General features: G+C 40.0%; 1 protein-coding gene across 41 annotated transcripts in view; it reads right to left on the reverse strand.

Annotated features, from left to right (window-relative positions):
- MYCBP2 (MYC binding protein 2) overlaps positions 1-16,959 on the reverse strand; it is a 136,105-nt gene that overhangs the window by 22,534 nt on the left and 96,612 nt on the right. For 19 of the 41 annotated variants that reach the window (XM_083737678.1, XM_083737677.1, XM_083737699.1 and 16 more), the window contains 8 exons: positions 6,587-8,233; positions 5,836-6,005; positions 4,652-4,896; positions 3,622-3,789; positions 2,769-2,926; positions 1,875-2,074; positions 1,063-1,212; positions 289-449 (listed from right to left, as the gene is read on the reverse strand). In XM_083737678.1, the coding sequence (XP_083593804.1) occupies positions 289-449; positions 1,063-1,212; positions 1,875-2,074; positions 2,769-2,926; positions 3,622-3,789; positions 4,652-4,896; positions 5,836-6,005; positions 6,587-8,233 (2,899 nt within the window). Of the gene's footprint in view, positions 1-288; positions 450-1,062; positions 1,213-1,874; positions 2,075-2,768; positions 2,927-3,621; positions 3,790-4,651; positions 4,897-5,835; positions 6,006-6,586; positions 8,234-10,411; positions 10,514-16,121; positions 16,284-16,959 lie in introns of all 41 variants that reach the window. The other 22 variants (XM_083737703.1, XM_083737682.1, XM_083737701.1 and 19 more) reach the window with 3 other exon arrangements.

Consider the following 16,959-nt stretch of genomic DNA (forward strand, 5'->3'; position numbering starts at 1 on the left):
AGCAGGATTCTATGGTTTCCTATTGCTCCAAAATGCAAGCAAAAAAACTTGTGTTAATATGTCCAGTATAACAAATCCTACCAATTACCTTGTGAAGCATCCTAATTCTGGACATTTGAACGCTGCATACTGAAATGTGCCCAGCCACATACAGAGCTGTTGTCTAAATATCTGAGTAGGTAGCTTTTTTCCCTACTTTTGCTCTAAATGAAAAATAGGCTTTATATATATATGTTTACCTTCTCTCTGCTCAATTTTTAAAGGAGATTTTCTGTATCTAGCACCTACCTCAGAGCCATCTGTTGCAATGAACTTCCACTTGGGAGAGACATCATGAGGTCAGAGATGGTCTGTAGCAAACGGTGGAAAGTATGGGGCAAAGGATGAGCTGCTTCACCAGCAATCACGATGTCGGACAACGGATGCTCACAGACTCTTGTATCCTTTTCCTGAAATTCAAATTGCGTAAGTTACATCTGGAAAGCTGCCCTCTTGGAGTAAGGGCACACTCACGTCTAGCTGTTCTCATTATGTTAACCATTTCCCCAGTATATATTCAGGATCTGAGGCTCTATCACAAGAAAAAAAGCTTTCAAAATTCTATATGCATAACTTAATCACGCACCCACATATATTGCAACACAATTCAAGATGGTTTGCACTGCAATTAAGATGAGGACTCTGACAAAAGGCAAATGATTTACCTTACGGTTCTGATCAATATTAAGTCAATATTTTTTCTATTTTTATTTTAGTTTTTTCTTATATAGAGAATGCTGTATATTTTATGCTTTGCTGGTATAAATTGGTTGTTGGTGACAATGAATTCAGATTAAAAATAATCAAAACCAATTTCCTTACAAATGTTGTACCATGCCTGTTAAAATAGAAAATTGATGCAATTCTGATATTTTATTTTATTTTATCTTCAGTGAAACACTGTCTTTACAGGCATTATAAAATCTGCTGAGATAATACGTATTAGGTGATTGGGAAAAGGTGATGCACTTGGCTCCATAGTACATCATCACAGTGAACTAAGTTGCAAGCACTTCAACTTACTTGTTCAGCATTTTCTTTGTTTGCTTTGTTCTCTTCATCCTCTTCTTCCTCTGGCTCCACAGGGGCAGGAGTTAGAGAAGCCACAAAATGCCATAAAATATCATGAAGAGATGTTGTTTGAATGACATTGCAGAGAAGCCAGTTAAAAGCCTAGAAACATAAAAGTTGTGGAGTTTAAGTGCAGAGGAAAACTGGAGGGGAGATTCCAACTTTCAGAGGATGCAATAGTATTTTGTAGAAAACACGTGCAGTTTATGCAATCCATGATAGTAAGACAATCTAGACACATGTAGGGCACTGTTATTTTTTTTTACAGACATTTGCAGTTAGCTGGCTGATGGTGTAGTAGTAAGAAAAACAGAAAGTTAACTCATGGGAGTGACAGATGCTGAACTGAAATGCAAGTAACTGCATAAACTGCATGTACTGGTTGTTAGTCACATTTAGAGAAAAGTCAGTACAGTGGAATCTCGTGTTACGGACGATTCCGGTACTTCTGGGTTGCCGCGGGACACAAGATGAAAACACACAACCTGAAGCGGACGTATCATGAGGTTTGACTGTATTCTGATAGCAGTGTGTGTGCAACTAAGGCAGCTAGCAATACTAAGGCAGCTAGCAATATTTAGAAATAGATGGCATTCTAGATATCTTAACCTAGCACACTCTTAAGCAAGTTTACTCAGAAGTAAGTCCAGCTGCCTACATTCACACATCACGATAAAACACTTTGGAAAACTAAAAATGCTATTACAAAGAGAATGAATGACTGATGTGACACTGATTCGGATGATAATTAAGGCACTAAATACCTCCATAGCAAACACCCGGCAAGCTGATTTTCTTAAAGCTTGTTTCATTGCAATTTCAAGTCCCTCCAAGTCATGATGTTGGATTACAAATGCCAGAACAGGCCACTGGAAATTTCTCTCTCCTTTGGAAAGAGAGCTGTGGGCGGAGATTAACCGAGAAAGTTCAGGAGATGGATGTCTCAGGAGAGAGGACCCCACTTCTATTTAAAAGCATAAAAATACGTACATATTAGAGAGTTAATAATATACTAAGGAGCTTAGTATATTAGTATTAATTTACTGAAAGCAGAAACTGTACAAATAATCTGTCCTACCACTTAATGCTAAACATTACTTGTTGGTTATACTGAACGGGTATCCTAATTCTCAGGCAAACAGTTTGGCTGCAACCTTTTACATTCATCAGATATTACACTTTGGATGTTCAGGCTCAGACAGACACTGCTTTTGGATGTGCTGTGCATTGTGGACAATCAGAAAGCTGAACACTTAAAAGAAGGGGTGCCCATTGTGCATAATAGTGAAGGGGCTCACTGACTCAATACTGACCAAAAACAAAATTAAATGCAAAAGAAGAACACGGTAGGGAGAAAATAAAGAAACAAAAGAAGAAGAAAAATGGGCCTAACTCATACTCTTTCAAAAGAGAAGCTTTTCCTGAAGCTACTAAGGTGACGGCCAAGACGGAAGGAAGCAAGCAGGCACCAGCCATGTCTCTTTGAGAATGTGTTGTGATGACTGGGGGCAGCCTTCATGCTAAAGCCTCTGTCACTTAACTCTAAAAAGTTCTGATCAGTGCTCTGCACCAGAACTCATATTTGGGATTGCACAGAAATCACAAAGAAGCAAAGTAGCATATACATCCACACAAATAGTTAAAATATTTTCACTTACCTGCATCTCCACTGTTGACTCTCCTTCTAGGGATAGCCTTTACTCGTGCAGGTAAAATGGAATGTTGTTTATCATATTCCGATGCAACGACTGAATATGACCTTTGAAAAACTGTGCGCTTTGCCAAATCTGTATCTGTGATGGGACTAGTCTCTAAACTAGAAAGATAACAGTGCATTAATTAACATCTTTATAGGCATATGCATTTTAGCAACCCAACAATTTAAATATATCTCCTAGTAACAAACAGGGAAAGCTCATGAGTTCAATCAACTATTTCTTGCTCCTGGATTTCTAAGGTTTCCAAAACGGATTTCAAACCATGCATTTAGGAGTGAATCCTGATTAGCATTAACCGTTGTGCAGATATGATTACAAACTGTGGTTAAGAGGCTTTTGCATGGCAGAAGGCTTTAATTCAGGGATGGGAAGCATTATGTCTGTGCTGGCCCCTAGAAAATTAAAAATTATCTTGCAAATTCTAAGATGTTCAGCAGCAGGGTTTTAGCTTATCTAGAATGAAACAATCAACGTCTTTATTTCTGACAAAATTATAGACTATACGAACTTTTTAAGAGTTTCTATGTCAGACATTACATTACGTTACATTACCATTTTTACTAGATTACCAGTTCCCTAAATGAAATATCATGAAGGTTAGTGAAAGAAATCAGAGTTTCTTCTTGAGCTTATAAAAAAGGTGGTAAACATAAATCCTTGGTTTCAGTAAGTATAATAAGATGGTCTCTTGATGCTTTTCTCAAAGTAGTGTTATGAAGAGTTGCAAATAAATAAATAAATCACAATTTAGCAGTTAGCACACCAACACATACTAACATACACATTGGAATACCTTGGTGGCATGGATTTCATGTTACTTTCTGGCTCCTCAAAGACATTAGGACTGGCATCAGGAGTAACAGATATATAAGGTGCAGGTACTGAAGTTGAGCGCAAATACCTCATCTCATCCTGAAAGAGGTTGTCGTCTTGATAGCCAACAAAGTTTTCATGATGATGTCTGAAAAGAATTAGACACCACATGTTATGTAAGGCCAAGGCTTTTTTGGTCCAATCAGTCATCAACCAATCATTTAAATGAATAAACCCAACAAAAATGATATATTACTATCATTTTGCTTAACGGTTACCTAAACACACCTGGGACATAGTATTTCAACTAACTGTCCAAAGACACTAGCTCATCAAAACCATACCACTACACAGGCTAAATGTCTCTAAGTTCTGATCAACCAAGGAAGCTTTCAAAATTATTAAATCTCATTTTACAACTCCCCTTTTTCCTAATTTGAGAGGTAAAGGTTGGGCGGGATGACAGGCTGAGCAACAAGTCAGCAAGGTTCAAAATACAAACTTTGCAAGTGCCATCTGCATATGCACCCTTTTGCAAGGAAAGGAGGTTCAGCAGCAGTCTGACTTTCAGCAAAGGATCTTACCTGGAAATTCAGTAAGATCTCTGGAGAGACTCCAACGGCTTCTCTTTGTGGAAGCAAAGACAAAATGGACTCCAGCCAGAATCTGTCACTTCCAGTATAGTCTATTTTCTTATGAGATTTTACATTCTATACCTTAAGAAGATATTCACTCCATCATGCCCTATGAACTCTTAAAGTGGTCTGAATGCCACACAAAGGTAATGATTATTGTTAGTGATTCCAGTTAATTAACAGATTGCTTCTTTAAACTAGGAATCCTTGACCTAATAGCAATAATGATTACCCTTAACACCTATACAGTAGATTTTTAGTTTTAAAGTTACTGTTATCTCAAGACAAAGTAAATGCATTTTAGAAAAGCAGAGTTATTAATGATATTAAGGCACATTTGGGAGGGAGTCAATATGTTTATTTGTTTATTGTTACCTTGCTAACGTCTGAAGATAGAGACAAGTCATTTTAACAGGAAAATCCTCCGAGATGCCTTCCTTGACGCTTGGAAGTTGTGACTGGAATGGTTTGGAAGGGTGGTAACACAGAATACTGGGCTCAGCTGCACTGCTCAAGGCCAGCAAGAACAATGCATTTGCTTTGATCACTTGATGGGCTTCCATGGTGGGCAAGGCCCGAGGTGTCTTAACTTGAATTGGCTTTCTCCTAGACTGTTTGACCTGCAGGGAGACAAAGAATGCTACTTCGTGACCATGGCAGTGGAACTTCAGGGTCCAACAAGAGGGAACAATACCCTTGCTAAGCATTGCAGCTTTAGCACCTTGCACCAGAGCTCCACTGCTTATACCTCATCCCTTCTTCACTACTCAACTAGCGTGTGCGGATGAAAAAGTATGCTTCATGTGAACTTCTGTTCCTGGTATCACATGGAGGACAATCTTGGCCTCTCAGGATAGCATCTTCCTCGGGCTTAGAACAACTTATATGACTTTGTAGGAAATTATTCTTGCATTCTACAGATACCACACAGAATTGATAGCAGAACCAGCAACCCCTACTATAAATGCATAGTTTTCTCTCTTTCACAGTCACATGCGGAAAATGGGAGCACTGAGCATTCAGTACACCCAAATGTGACAGCCCTGCGACTGTGGCAGATGACAAATGCAGGTCTAAGGATCACATTCTTTTCCCATTTTTGACTTTGTGATTTTAGCCCAGTAAACAGCAGTACTGCAAGTAAGTTCATTAAAATTACTAGTCCACTTTTTGTGTGGTCGTTAGCCACTGTCTTGCTTGCCATATTTCTATTTCAGTCTTTTAATGGCATGGGCAGCCTGAAAGAAAGAACTATTTTCCAACTTATAAAAGCTCGCTTTCCTGGTCTTCTGAAAGCAATTCATACAAACAGTCAAGGAAATGGCCATTTACAATCTGGATGTAAGGTATACACATGAAGTGCAATATTAGCTGCAAGATACGCTTTCTGCAACCCCAAAGCGCAGCAAGTTCTCAGACTTCCAGGTACAGTAGGGAATAATGCAGTCAGAACACACCTAGGTTGGTGTAAGGAGAACAAAGGTACATTATTCCTAGAGGGCATTCCTGCAGAAACTCCACAGTCTTGCTGTAAATAGCAAGAAACAGATTAAAAATACCTTTTCTCTTGCTGCTGCCTGCTTTTCACGGAGGTATTTTTCTCTGCACCGATCACAGACTAGGTACCATGTGCTTCCTCCTATGCCACCATCGCCACAATTGCCAGCCCATCCTCCACAGAAGTGCCCAATGCTGTTATAGCCTTGTCCACCAGCATAGCGGCCACAACCTTAAAATAACGAAAAGTCATGTTTAATAGGCTCTAAATCCATTATTTGGTTTGCCTGGCCACATAGTCACAGAGAGCCGAGTCTTCAAAGCAGGGGTTGCAAACCTTTGGCCTGTGAGCCAAATTTAGGCCAGCACAGGTCTCGATTTGACCTGTAAGGCTGTTTCCCCCAACACCACACCCACCTGTCCCATAATATGTGAAATCAGGTGTGGGGCACACAGAGACATGGCTCCTACAGAAAGCAGGGCTGAAATCACCATTCATCAGCTGATGAACAGTAAAGTTCAAGTCTGAGGTATCTACTGCAAGATCACAATGTAGTGATCAAAAAGTGTGTTGTCCCTCTTATCAGGCAAAAGTGGCCTACCCAATTCTGGTCCCCACAGACATTCTGGTGCCACGTTTTTTGGTTTTTACATGAACAGGGCGAACACATGATGAAACGAAACACGACTGCTGCCATCATGCCTATAGTGTAGCCCTCAAACACCTCTGGGTCGGTTCCCATTCTCTTTGCCATATGCAAAAGGGTCCTTTGCCTGATGCAAAAAATCCCTTTCACGAAACGAGCATCTTACCTGGATGAGCTTGTCTCATGTGGTACGTCACTGGGTACGGGTGGGATTCCCCACACAGTTCACAGATGGTATCTTTCTCTGGCCCTCCCACTGCAAGCTGAGCCATTTCACCAAAGAGATTTCCCCTCGGCCTGGCCTCCGCTTTTTCTTTCTTCTTCTTTTCCTTTTTGGACTTCTTGCTATCTTTGTCGCTTTCTTTCTTCTTCAACACGGCACAGGACCCGGGGCTTGGAAAAATCATGTTCTGAGAAGCTGCCTTGATTGTTGCCAGAGAAATGTCTTCCCAGAAGGCTACCAGGTGTTGGAGGGTTAATGGAAGAGGAGACTTGGACTTCATAGTATGGTGACTGGTAGTTTCAAAAGAGGTAGCTTCACTTTTTCCATCCTCACATCGTTCATGAAGAGGAGGCTCTTTAAGCATAGAGAGGACCTTATTTTTGTTTATGCTGCCCATTTTCGATATGTCAGGCCCATGGGGAGCTATGTTAAACATATTCAGAGCAGAAGATATTTCCAGGGAATGTCTATTCTTCAGCTTGGTTTCTTTCTCCTCTGCAGGCTGTTGGCCAAGATTGCTTCTAATGGGTGCGTGCTCCTTCGAAAGTTCTGGGTTGAATTTCAAAAAAGACGAGCAGGCCATTGCATCGTGGACTATTCCTTCATGCCACAGGAAAGAAGCAAAGACAGCCCGGGCACATTCAGCCACAGATGGAGACATTGCTTGTTTGGCGGGCTCTATGGGTCTGGAGCCATCGCCTTTGAAAAGGCATACGGACTTTTCCTTTTTGGGTCTCGTATGCCTATTTGCACATTTGCGGCTCACTTTGGGAGATGCCCTCGTGTCCTGCTCATCTTTCAGCGGTGCTTTTCCTATGCTGAAATGAACTTTGTTCGAGCAATCGTCCACGCTTTTGAATTCAGAGTTATCTTCACAAGTACTGTCTGTAATGCTATTGGTCTTTAAGGTACTTGAAGTACAGACTTCAACAACTTCACTGTGAAGGTTTTCTTGCACAACATGAGGGGAAGGGGCTCGGTTTTCGGTTTCTGCCGCAGGTTTCCCATCTTTCGAAACAATTTTTGGTTTGGGAGAAGTGGACCTTCCCCTCAGTGGTTCTGTTAGGGGTGCTTTCTTTTTGCGAAGGGTATCTGGGTCAAGTGTATATGAATCAGACTTAGATCTCTCCCGAGGCGGATCAAGCTTTGTTTTCACTGGGGCTGAAGGTTTCTGAGACAGGGTCTTCTCGTGAGGAGATGAGGAACGGCGAGATCCAACACCAGATGTGCAGGATTTCCCTGCTGAGATCGTCTTTGGAGAAGATGATCGCGTTCCTGGCCCTGGAGATTCTGCCCTCAGACCAGATGTTGTCCTTCCGTCAGATTTTAAGGTTTGCAGGGTGTTGTGGTTTGGAGATAATGATCTGCTGTGGGAATCTGACCTCAGTTTTGCAGTGTCAGATTTTAGCATCAACGATTCGCTCGCAGATAAGCTCTCTATATTCCTGGGCTTCTTCTGGTCTGTAGCTTGGTGGCTCATACGGCTATCGGGTTTAGGTGACCTGCTGTCAGCTCTGTACTTCGAAGCCATATCGGATTTCCCTGCTGAAGAAACTGGTCTAGCAGCTGCAGTGAAATTCACTCTGTCACCTGTATGGCACATTTTATAATGACATTAAAGGGAAAGTGCTCATTTATAATACAACAGATCACAACGCAGGATAGGAGTAGAGAATACTAGATAGATGATAGATAGATGATAGATAGATAGATAGATAGATAGATAGATAGATAGATAGAGATAGATATGATAGATATAGACAGATAGAAAACAGTGAGTTCAATACTTTAGTGGTTGGATTCAGAGAAGCATGAGAACTCAGTTTGCACAATGCGACTATCTTGACTTCTCCTTGATATACACCAAACTGCTTCTGAGGGTCAACAGATCTTCTAGAATTCGACAGGGTGGGAGGATGAAGTGTAACTGGGGAATTAGCAGAATTAGGAACAGGAGCAGAAATGACCCTTGGATTCAAGCCTATATGAGGGTCTCCCTGCTAAAAAGTAGTAGAACTAACTGCCTCCTACAGGATGGAGATTGCAACTAGGAGATTGCAAACATTCAAGAAATGTTTGAGTGATCCAGTCAAAACAAGGTGCATCTACAGCTGAACTACTGGTGTTGGGGTCTGTGTGTGTAGGCAGCACACTTTTGCATGCAAAGCCCCAATACGGCAAAGTTATTTGTGTATGGGTAAAGGTTTCTGCGCATAAGGTTAGATCCAGAGTTCCATGTGGAGCTTCACTTATGGAATAGGGCACACTCAGGTCTCAGTTCGTGCTCCCCCCCCCCCCCAAAAAAAAAAAAAATCTGCCACAACACCCCACTGAAGGGGAAAGGAGGAATTGGCCAAAAAAATCTCCACTTTTCACTGAAGTCCTCGGTAGAACCAACCCCTTTCCATCATGGAAAGTTGCCCTTCCACTTGCAGAAAGGTACCTTAGATTTAACTAATATAATATCCTTTCAAGATTGAGACTAGTAATTTAACAGTGTTCAACATGTAGCTAAAATTTTTACTTGAGTGTATTCAAAACAACACTCTATACTAACAACCCTAACTCAAGAAGACACAAGGAAAAGGCTAATGTTGTTCCTTTTTTATTTTAACTGACAAAACTTCATCAAAAAAATTAGTGACTAGATTTAACAGAATTGCACTATCTAGTATCAAGGTTCTTAAACCGTGCTCATCTGACAACCTACAACTGGCTAAAATATACATCAAAAGTATCAACTACAATTTAAAGAACCGTTTAGAGGCATATTCTGCAAGTCATGTTCAGCACAGCTAATGCTATAAAGGCAAGACCAATTCCACCATGAACTAAAGTAAGATCTAGCTGCTCAGTCCTACTCACTTGCCTCTGAGGAACTTGGAGGGAGTTCCTCCCTGCCTTAACATCAGGAAAGGACAGGGAGAAGGGTTGGGAATGCTGCTGAAATACCGTATTTTTTGCTCTATAAGACGCACCAGACCACAAGACGCACTTAGTTTTTGGAGGAGGAAAACAAGAAAAAAAAAAATCTGAAACCCAGAAGCCAGAACAGCGAGAGGGATAGCTGCATGAAAGCAGCGATCCCTCTTGCTGTTCTGGCTTCTGTGATAGCTGCGCATCCTGCATTCACTCCATAAGACGCACACACATTTCCCCTTACTTTTTAGGAGGGGAAAAGTGAGTCTTATAGAGCAAAAAAATACGGTAATTCTGATTTCATACGGACATGGTGCAATTTCTGTTTCTGTATTAAATTTGAGTGTGCTTTTAGTCTAAGAATCTTCTGTAAGCTACATTGGGACACCCATGGGGCTATAAAGTGGGAGATAAATATTATGTAAAAAATAAATTAGTAAATAAATAAGCCCATATAATGCTTCTCAATTGTACTCCCCCCCCCAAATAAAAGCACACCATGTTCTAAGTATGTAAAAAATGCTATTCTATTTTTGCTTAGATATAAACAAGACACTAAATCATTTTATTCACTGTAAACTAAAATAAATATATTGCATTGCTTCCCTTTCCACAAGGAGGCAAATCATCATTTCCACGTATTTCCGAATGCTACTGGAGTGATTTCTGAACCTCATGTTTATGAACGTTGAGTAGTGCGTACCACACATTTATAGTAAGTCATTAAATGACTTAAGAAAAGCAAACCTTTTTTCAGGTGAATGAAATGGGGTGCTCAGCAGGAAAACATTTACTTATGGATTTCCAACAAATTATGAATAACCTGTCTACAATGGCATGCATACCCACCCTTTAGCTTGTGAGAGAGAGATGAAATAGCAGAAGCAGGGCCAGCTACATCATTACTTTTGTAAATGCGCTCACGAGAAGCAAGGCAGCAGGATGGAGTTTCTATAGTGGAAAACAGTGGCACAGAAGCAGCAGAGATTCAATGGGAAAATAGCAAAGATAAAACAAGCAAAGCAAGCAGTTCTGATGAGATACAACTTTCCTGCAGCATAATCAAATTCATTTTTAGCTTACACTTAAGGATTAAAAATAAATGTTCTAGATGTTACTCTTCTCCAAAATAGTAAATTAATGTTATTTTTCAAGACATTGGGGAAAACCTCAGCCCAAATTCTCATGGGAAGCAAATGGTTGATTAAATAATAAGAATGAAACAGCAGCTAATGAATGGCTTTGCTTTGTTCTGCTCATTGATTGCTTTTGCTGTTGTTACTGAGCAGGGGTGCGTTGAAACTAAACATGTTGTTTGACAGATCTGAGTATTATTTCATAAGCTTAGGTGAACATATTTTTTCATTATCTGGCTTTGCATCTGCATACAAAATTGAACTTTCACAGAAAGAAATAACTACCCTTAAAACATGAATTATTTGTTATTCTTGAACAGGGGGAGGGGAGTTCTTTTTCCAAAGTCCTTTTGCTATTTCAGTCATATAGCATAACACGAATTGAACTAAAAGACAAAGTATTTTGCTGACAATGGCCCAGTTAACATGTCACATTAAAATGCGGTCTAAAACAAGGTATGGATTAATGTGAACCCTGGCATCTTGCCGCATGTTGTCTGAACCCACTATCATGGTTTGTTTCCCACCAAACAATGAGTGGTAATCCAAGAACAAACACGAGTTTCCATTCATGGTTCGCTTGAAGAGAAACAAGCCACAAGCTCAGGTTTAGATAACACGACAAAATCAGACTCTGGCTTCTTTTGTCTGCAGCATAAGAGCAGCAGGGGAGGAATGGTGTGAGAACATTTGAAAAACATGCACTAGAATGCTGCTAATTCACACTGAACCACAGTTTGCTTTAAACTATGGTTTAATGTGACATGCAGACAAGGCCAATAGCTTGTACAATAGATAAATTCACGCCAATCTATAGTGCTACAGGGGGGGAAATGGTGTTGGTTCTTGCCAACTTTATACTTGGTCTCACCTCTTTGCAAAGGGACAGGGGACACTGTTGCAATAGGAAATAAAAATCTTCCTTTCTTTCCCTGAATCCTGCCTCCACCCCATTTTCTTTGACCGATTATTGACTTAGGGGACACTGAATCCCTTAATGGAGAGTTGGGCAGTAAAAGGCAAGCCCATTTTTTTTTCTACAGCAACAGCTTTCAGGTAAACCAAACACTTGAGTAATAAATGATGAAATCTTTTCATTTTGCCTTATTAAAAATCATTTATTTTCAACACACTGTTCTCATTCTAGGCTTATGGGGTTCTTCTTTTCTAAAGGAGGCCTGCTTTACCTAGAACCTTTTGTGCTCTAAGAAGGGCCGCCACCCCACCCCACCCTAAGGCATGCTATTTTGGGGGCAAAATGTCTGCTCAGAAGGGAAAATATTGCATTCAGGAAAAAGGAACTTTTTAAACTTCTGCTTTACTATAAACAGAAGATCTAAAAAGTCTGCTATAGGGACCCAAGCCTACAACTGGAACCAAAAGAATTCCAGGTGCTAGAAATGTACTTGAGTATAGTTTCAACGTGTTTATTCTATTTTTGATACTTTTTGGAACTTTGGGTATTTCATAAAGAATGTCCAGCCTTAAGATTTTGGCTTTTGCTAATATAATGTTATTCTTGGGATGACCTCTGCTCAAAAAAGGTGTGTACGGTTATATTTTGCATCTTACTAATCAGACTTTTTTCACTGGCTTGAAAGTCTGTTTCTGGGGGTTGTTTCTTTTTTAGAACCCATTTTTAATTTGGTTAATTAACCATAATTTTATCAACATACATGTCAGTACACTTTAATTTTCATGGCACATTTTACAAAAAGGAATCATGACTATTTTTATGTGTGTAATATGAGTTTATCAGAGCATATAGCATTTTCTTACATTTTGCATTTTTATCCTTTATCCTATTCATGTAATTACATTGTGCTTGAGGAAGAAAATTTCCAAATTCATTACTATGATTACCGTAAGTACATTTCTAGCACCTGCCCCCCCTCCCCGATTTTTTGTCTGTTGGCGGTGCTATCCTAGTTTTACAGTTGTTATCCCCTTATCAAACCTCCATATCAAACACTGTTTCAAAACCAGTTTGCCATGCTGCATAGCGGATTGCTGTGAACAAGTTTAATGCTTCCTTGGACTCATGTGTTGGCCCATGTGTGCATGCGATAAAGCTCTCTGGATCAGTTTTAAAAATCAGTTGTAAATCTGTTAAGATTTCTCATATAACAACCATTTGCAGGGGTTAACAGTACACACGTTGTAGGGAATAAATAAGTCTAAAGTAGGAGCAGAGAATAAGCCTGAGTGAGCAGAGTGTTATCTTACTTCCCAGTAAACCTGCAAAGGACTGCACTTTAATTTGGCCAAGAAACATTAATGTCACAAAATGTAAAAATGGTATTGTGCTCTACGTTATCACATAAGCAGGTTGTTTTATTGAATGCTCTACCCTCATCAACTGAGGGCCAAACCCAGCTTAAGATGAGATGTTAAATCTGCCTTTGTTTCTCAGGTGCTGATCAAATTACATCTGTTGGATGGGGTGAAAATGAAGAGGATCAAAGCAAGCATGGAAGGGCGACTCTCTTTCCTCCACTACTGCTGTCCTGAGGAATATTCTTCTTCTGAAGTTGTTACTTATTTTGAAGCGGGGGGGGGACCCTTACTTGGGAATTTGCATTTCCTCCCAACACAAATACAGGTTTCAGAGGAAGACATTTATTCAGGACCACAACAGGGGAACTAAAGCAAAGATCCTACGTTAGATGTGTGCTGATAACAGGCTCTCATTTTTGGAAGCTCATGCACAAGGTGTCCCGGGAATTTTGACTTTTTGCTAGAACTGAACATAGTACTCTGCACTTCAGTCTCAAATGAGCCCCTTGAGTTCGACGTGACTGAGATCCTTTGGAAAGCTATTAGACAAGTCACCACGATTACAGTAGACATCTTATGAAGACTATAAGGAAGTGTCTTGTTTCACGCAAAAAATACGATCCTCAAGTCAAAAAGCCAAAGATCGAGCAGAAGATGAACTATTATTCCAATTACAAAATACCATTTACATTTTCTTCAGGTTTCTAAATAAGACAGAAATCTGAGGATCAACAAGATAAAAGTATCCGAGACATTATCTGCTTAAGTGGGTTTGAAGCGGGAGGCACAGGACATTTTCTTCTGAAAATGGTCCATCCAGTCAGCATCCTGCTCTCTCAGTGGCCAGCCATGTGTTTTTGGGAAGCTAGAAAGCTGGACCTAAGCACAACAGCACTCTCCCCACTTGTGATTCCTATCAAATGACATTCAGAAGCTTACAGTCTCCAACAGTGGAGGCAGAACATAGACACAGTGGCTAGCAGCTTTATCTTCCAGGAATCTGCCTGCTCTTCTTTTGAAGCCGTCCATATTCTACAAACTTTTTAAGTTCATCCTCATTTTCAAAAAGAGCCATAGAACTCTGCTAGTGAGAACAATGAAAGAGATGGAGACAACTATGTAAAGAATGGGAGTAACAAGGCAACAGTAATATTCAAGATCAAGAGAACCTTGGTAGAGGGTCTTAGCACCATGAATAAATCCCAATGGCAAGTGCAATACTGATAGTCTTGCCTCATATAGATAAACTGCAGGATCTTGGTATGCCAATGTGATAGAGAAGCATGTATTTATGAGAGGGAATTGCCTTACTTGGGTGATGGCTGCAATGGATGCTAGAATCTCCCATATGAAAACAGTAGTGTGGAATGAAGCAGGTGAGGTACTGTGATAAGGCAGATTCCTTGCCTTGCTACTCATCTTACCTTCACATATAACTACCAAGCGTAGGCCTTGGTAGTCATAAGATGGACTCCGGAAGGTGCTAGCCATTGTCTCTACATCATATGAAGTAATGCCTCCTAGTTGAGGCTTCCTTCCCCTTCTACAGAAAAATCAGAAGAACCTGAGCGCTAGATACCTCAACACCACCACCACCTCATGCATTTGGATGAAGTCAAGGAGGAATCAACACTTTTTGTGACTTCTCTCTCTCTCATTGTCACTTTCAGAAAATAATTAAGAGTCCTGAAGTTCTTCTCCATGCTGTTGTGCTAGATGAGCTCTCCAAAGTTCTTAAATAGTGAATGAATGAATGAATGAATGAATGAATGAATAGAGGGCCATTCTGAAAAGGGTCTAGGCCCACTGCTACCTATTGATACATTTAAAGGTCTTGATAACCAGAGAACAATGGAAAAGGAGACTGCTTCTGGATTACTCTCCCAAAGCAGGTAACTCAATGGTACCAATTTCTACAGATTCTCGACCTCTGTAAGCTTGGCATCTATGAAACATCCAGATATCTCAAGATCAACTACAGATGCAGGTGCATGAAGAGAGGAAGAATGCTCACAAATCTATGTTGGCATTTTAAAAGTAATCTTATAATTTCCAAGGTCTAGATGAAGAGAGGCCTTCGGTTCTAAGGTGTTTCTTACTCAGATTCTCAAGTCAGTTTCTTCTGGTGCTCCCAACTGATGGGAAGAAGGTATCAACCACTTCTCAAGGGTAGACAAATAGTTCTTTGAAAACACACATAAACTAAAGCAGCAGATTATTGTTCTTCTCTAGCTGCAAAGAAAAATTAACTGGAAACAGCAGCTGGGACATTATATGAACCCACAAGATTTGATTCGAACCAATGGCTTCACGTTACAAGAGATCCCGACTAAACATCAGGAAGAACTTTCTGACAATAATATCTCTTCGGCAGTAGAACAGTCTCGGGAGGTTGCGGACTCTTCTTCCTTGGAAGTTTTTAAGCAGAAGTTGTATGACCATCTGTCATGGATGCTTTAGCTGAGATTCCTGCATTGCAGGGGGCTGGACTAGATGACCCTAGGGGTCCCTTCCAACTCTAAGATTCTATGGTTCTAAGATATGTCTACTGAAACAACTTGATGTTAGCTAAATGAGCTGTGACACCAAAACTATATTACTACTACTATGTGATACTACAACCATCTTCAACTTAATGGAAAAAAATAATGGTCTTATCTCCCAGAATTGTTGTTAAACTTCTCAGCACGTCATTTATGAAGGGGGGGACCTTCAGTGATCATCATAAGCTTTAGCATTAATACTAAAATTTAGGACAAGGCCCTGATATAGAAATGAATGGATTTAACTGCATAATGCTTGTGTGATCATGGAGTCCCAAGAGATATTTTAAAGTGTTACTGCAAGAGTATTTGAAACCCTGTAATTTAATTAAAATCCCAAAGGATTGGGTTAAAAAAAATGTATAAATATATTTTGCAACACTACAGAAAATACGCAAAAGGTCAGTGCCATAGTCTCTAATTACTATGGGAAGGCTGATGTTTGCTTCAAAGTCATGGAAAGCCAAAATAAAATAGGGGTCGGGAGAATCAGAAGGTGCATTGATGGATGATCAATAGCTAGAAAGCAACTAAGATTGTTATGCAAGCAATGGTAAAGCTTCAGAAATGGGCTGATGAGGCAGGAAAGGCTGACAGACTTACTCTGAAGCTGTGGCTGAGGTTGCTGGAAGGAAAGGGATTGTCCAAACACAAATGGGCTGTGGACTAGGGAAGAGGGAGGTTTTGCAGCTTGATCAAAGATGGAAGGAGCTGGGAGACTAGGCCGTGACTGAATGGAATTCAGTATGGCACTCAGTTGGTCACCTGTAGTAGGCAAAACAGTCAAAACTACAACCTGTTATTTTCCAAAAAGTGCTGAATGAAGTCTCTTTGAAAGTTCAGTACTGATAAAGCCTGCCCTTGTCTGTGATCTTGTAGCTAGGTATTACTCTGGAACAAGACACAGAAATTACCAAGCAATGTGTGGTAGAACCATGGAGTGCTCAACCCAATATTTTTGCAAGGGGTATGAATAGTGGCGCAAGTGATTCAGAAAACATTTTCCTCCAGTGTTCTGATCTGCTTGTTTTGAAAATTAAAGCAAAATTAATGATGACATGAACTCTCATATGGCTGGACTGGGAACAAGAGAGTTTCTAATTGGAAATAAGGTAACAGCAAAAAAAATTAACATATTTGCTATAACTTTAAGGGCAAGGACTGCATGTGATCATTATGTATATTTCGTAATAAAGCACCACAGCTAGACAGTAAGTTCAACTAGGATTTTTTAAAGAACTATTAGTTTTCAAATGATGTTCATGCCTTATTTCTCATGAAATTGTGCTTAAACATGCTATTTGTTATTACATGCACCAATGTTTAAGTGCACAGCACCGTGAAAGTAAATTGCAGTGTCTTTAAATACATAATATATTGGTCTTAACTAAATGGGATTTTTTAAAAATCTGCTTTGTTTTACTAATGTCAACAAAAACTA

This window comes from Podarcis gaigeae, assembly GCF_964106915.1.
Source record: "Podarcis gaigeae genome assembly, chromosome: 4".
NCBI lineage: Eukaryota > Metazoa > Chordata > Lepidosauria > Squamata > Lacertidae > Podarcis > Podarcis gaigeae.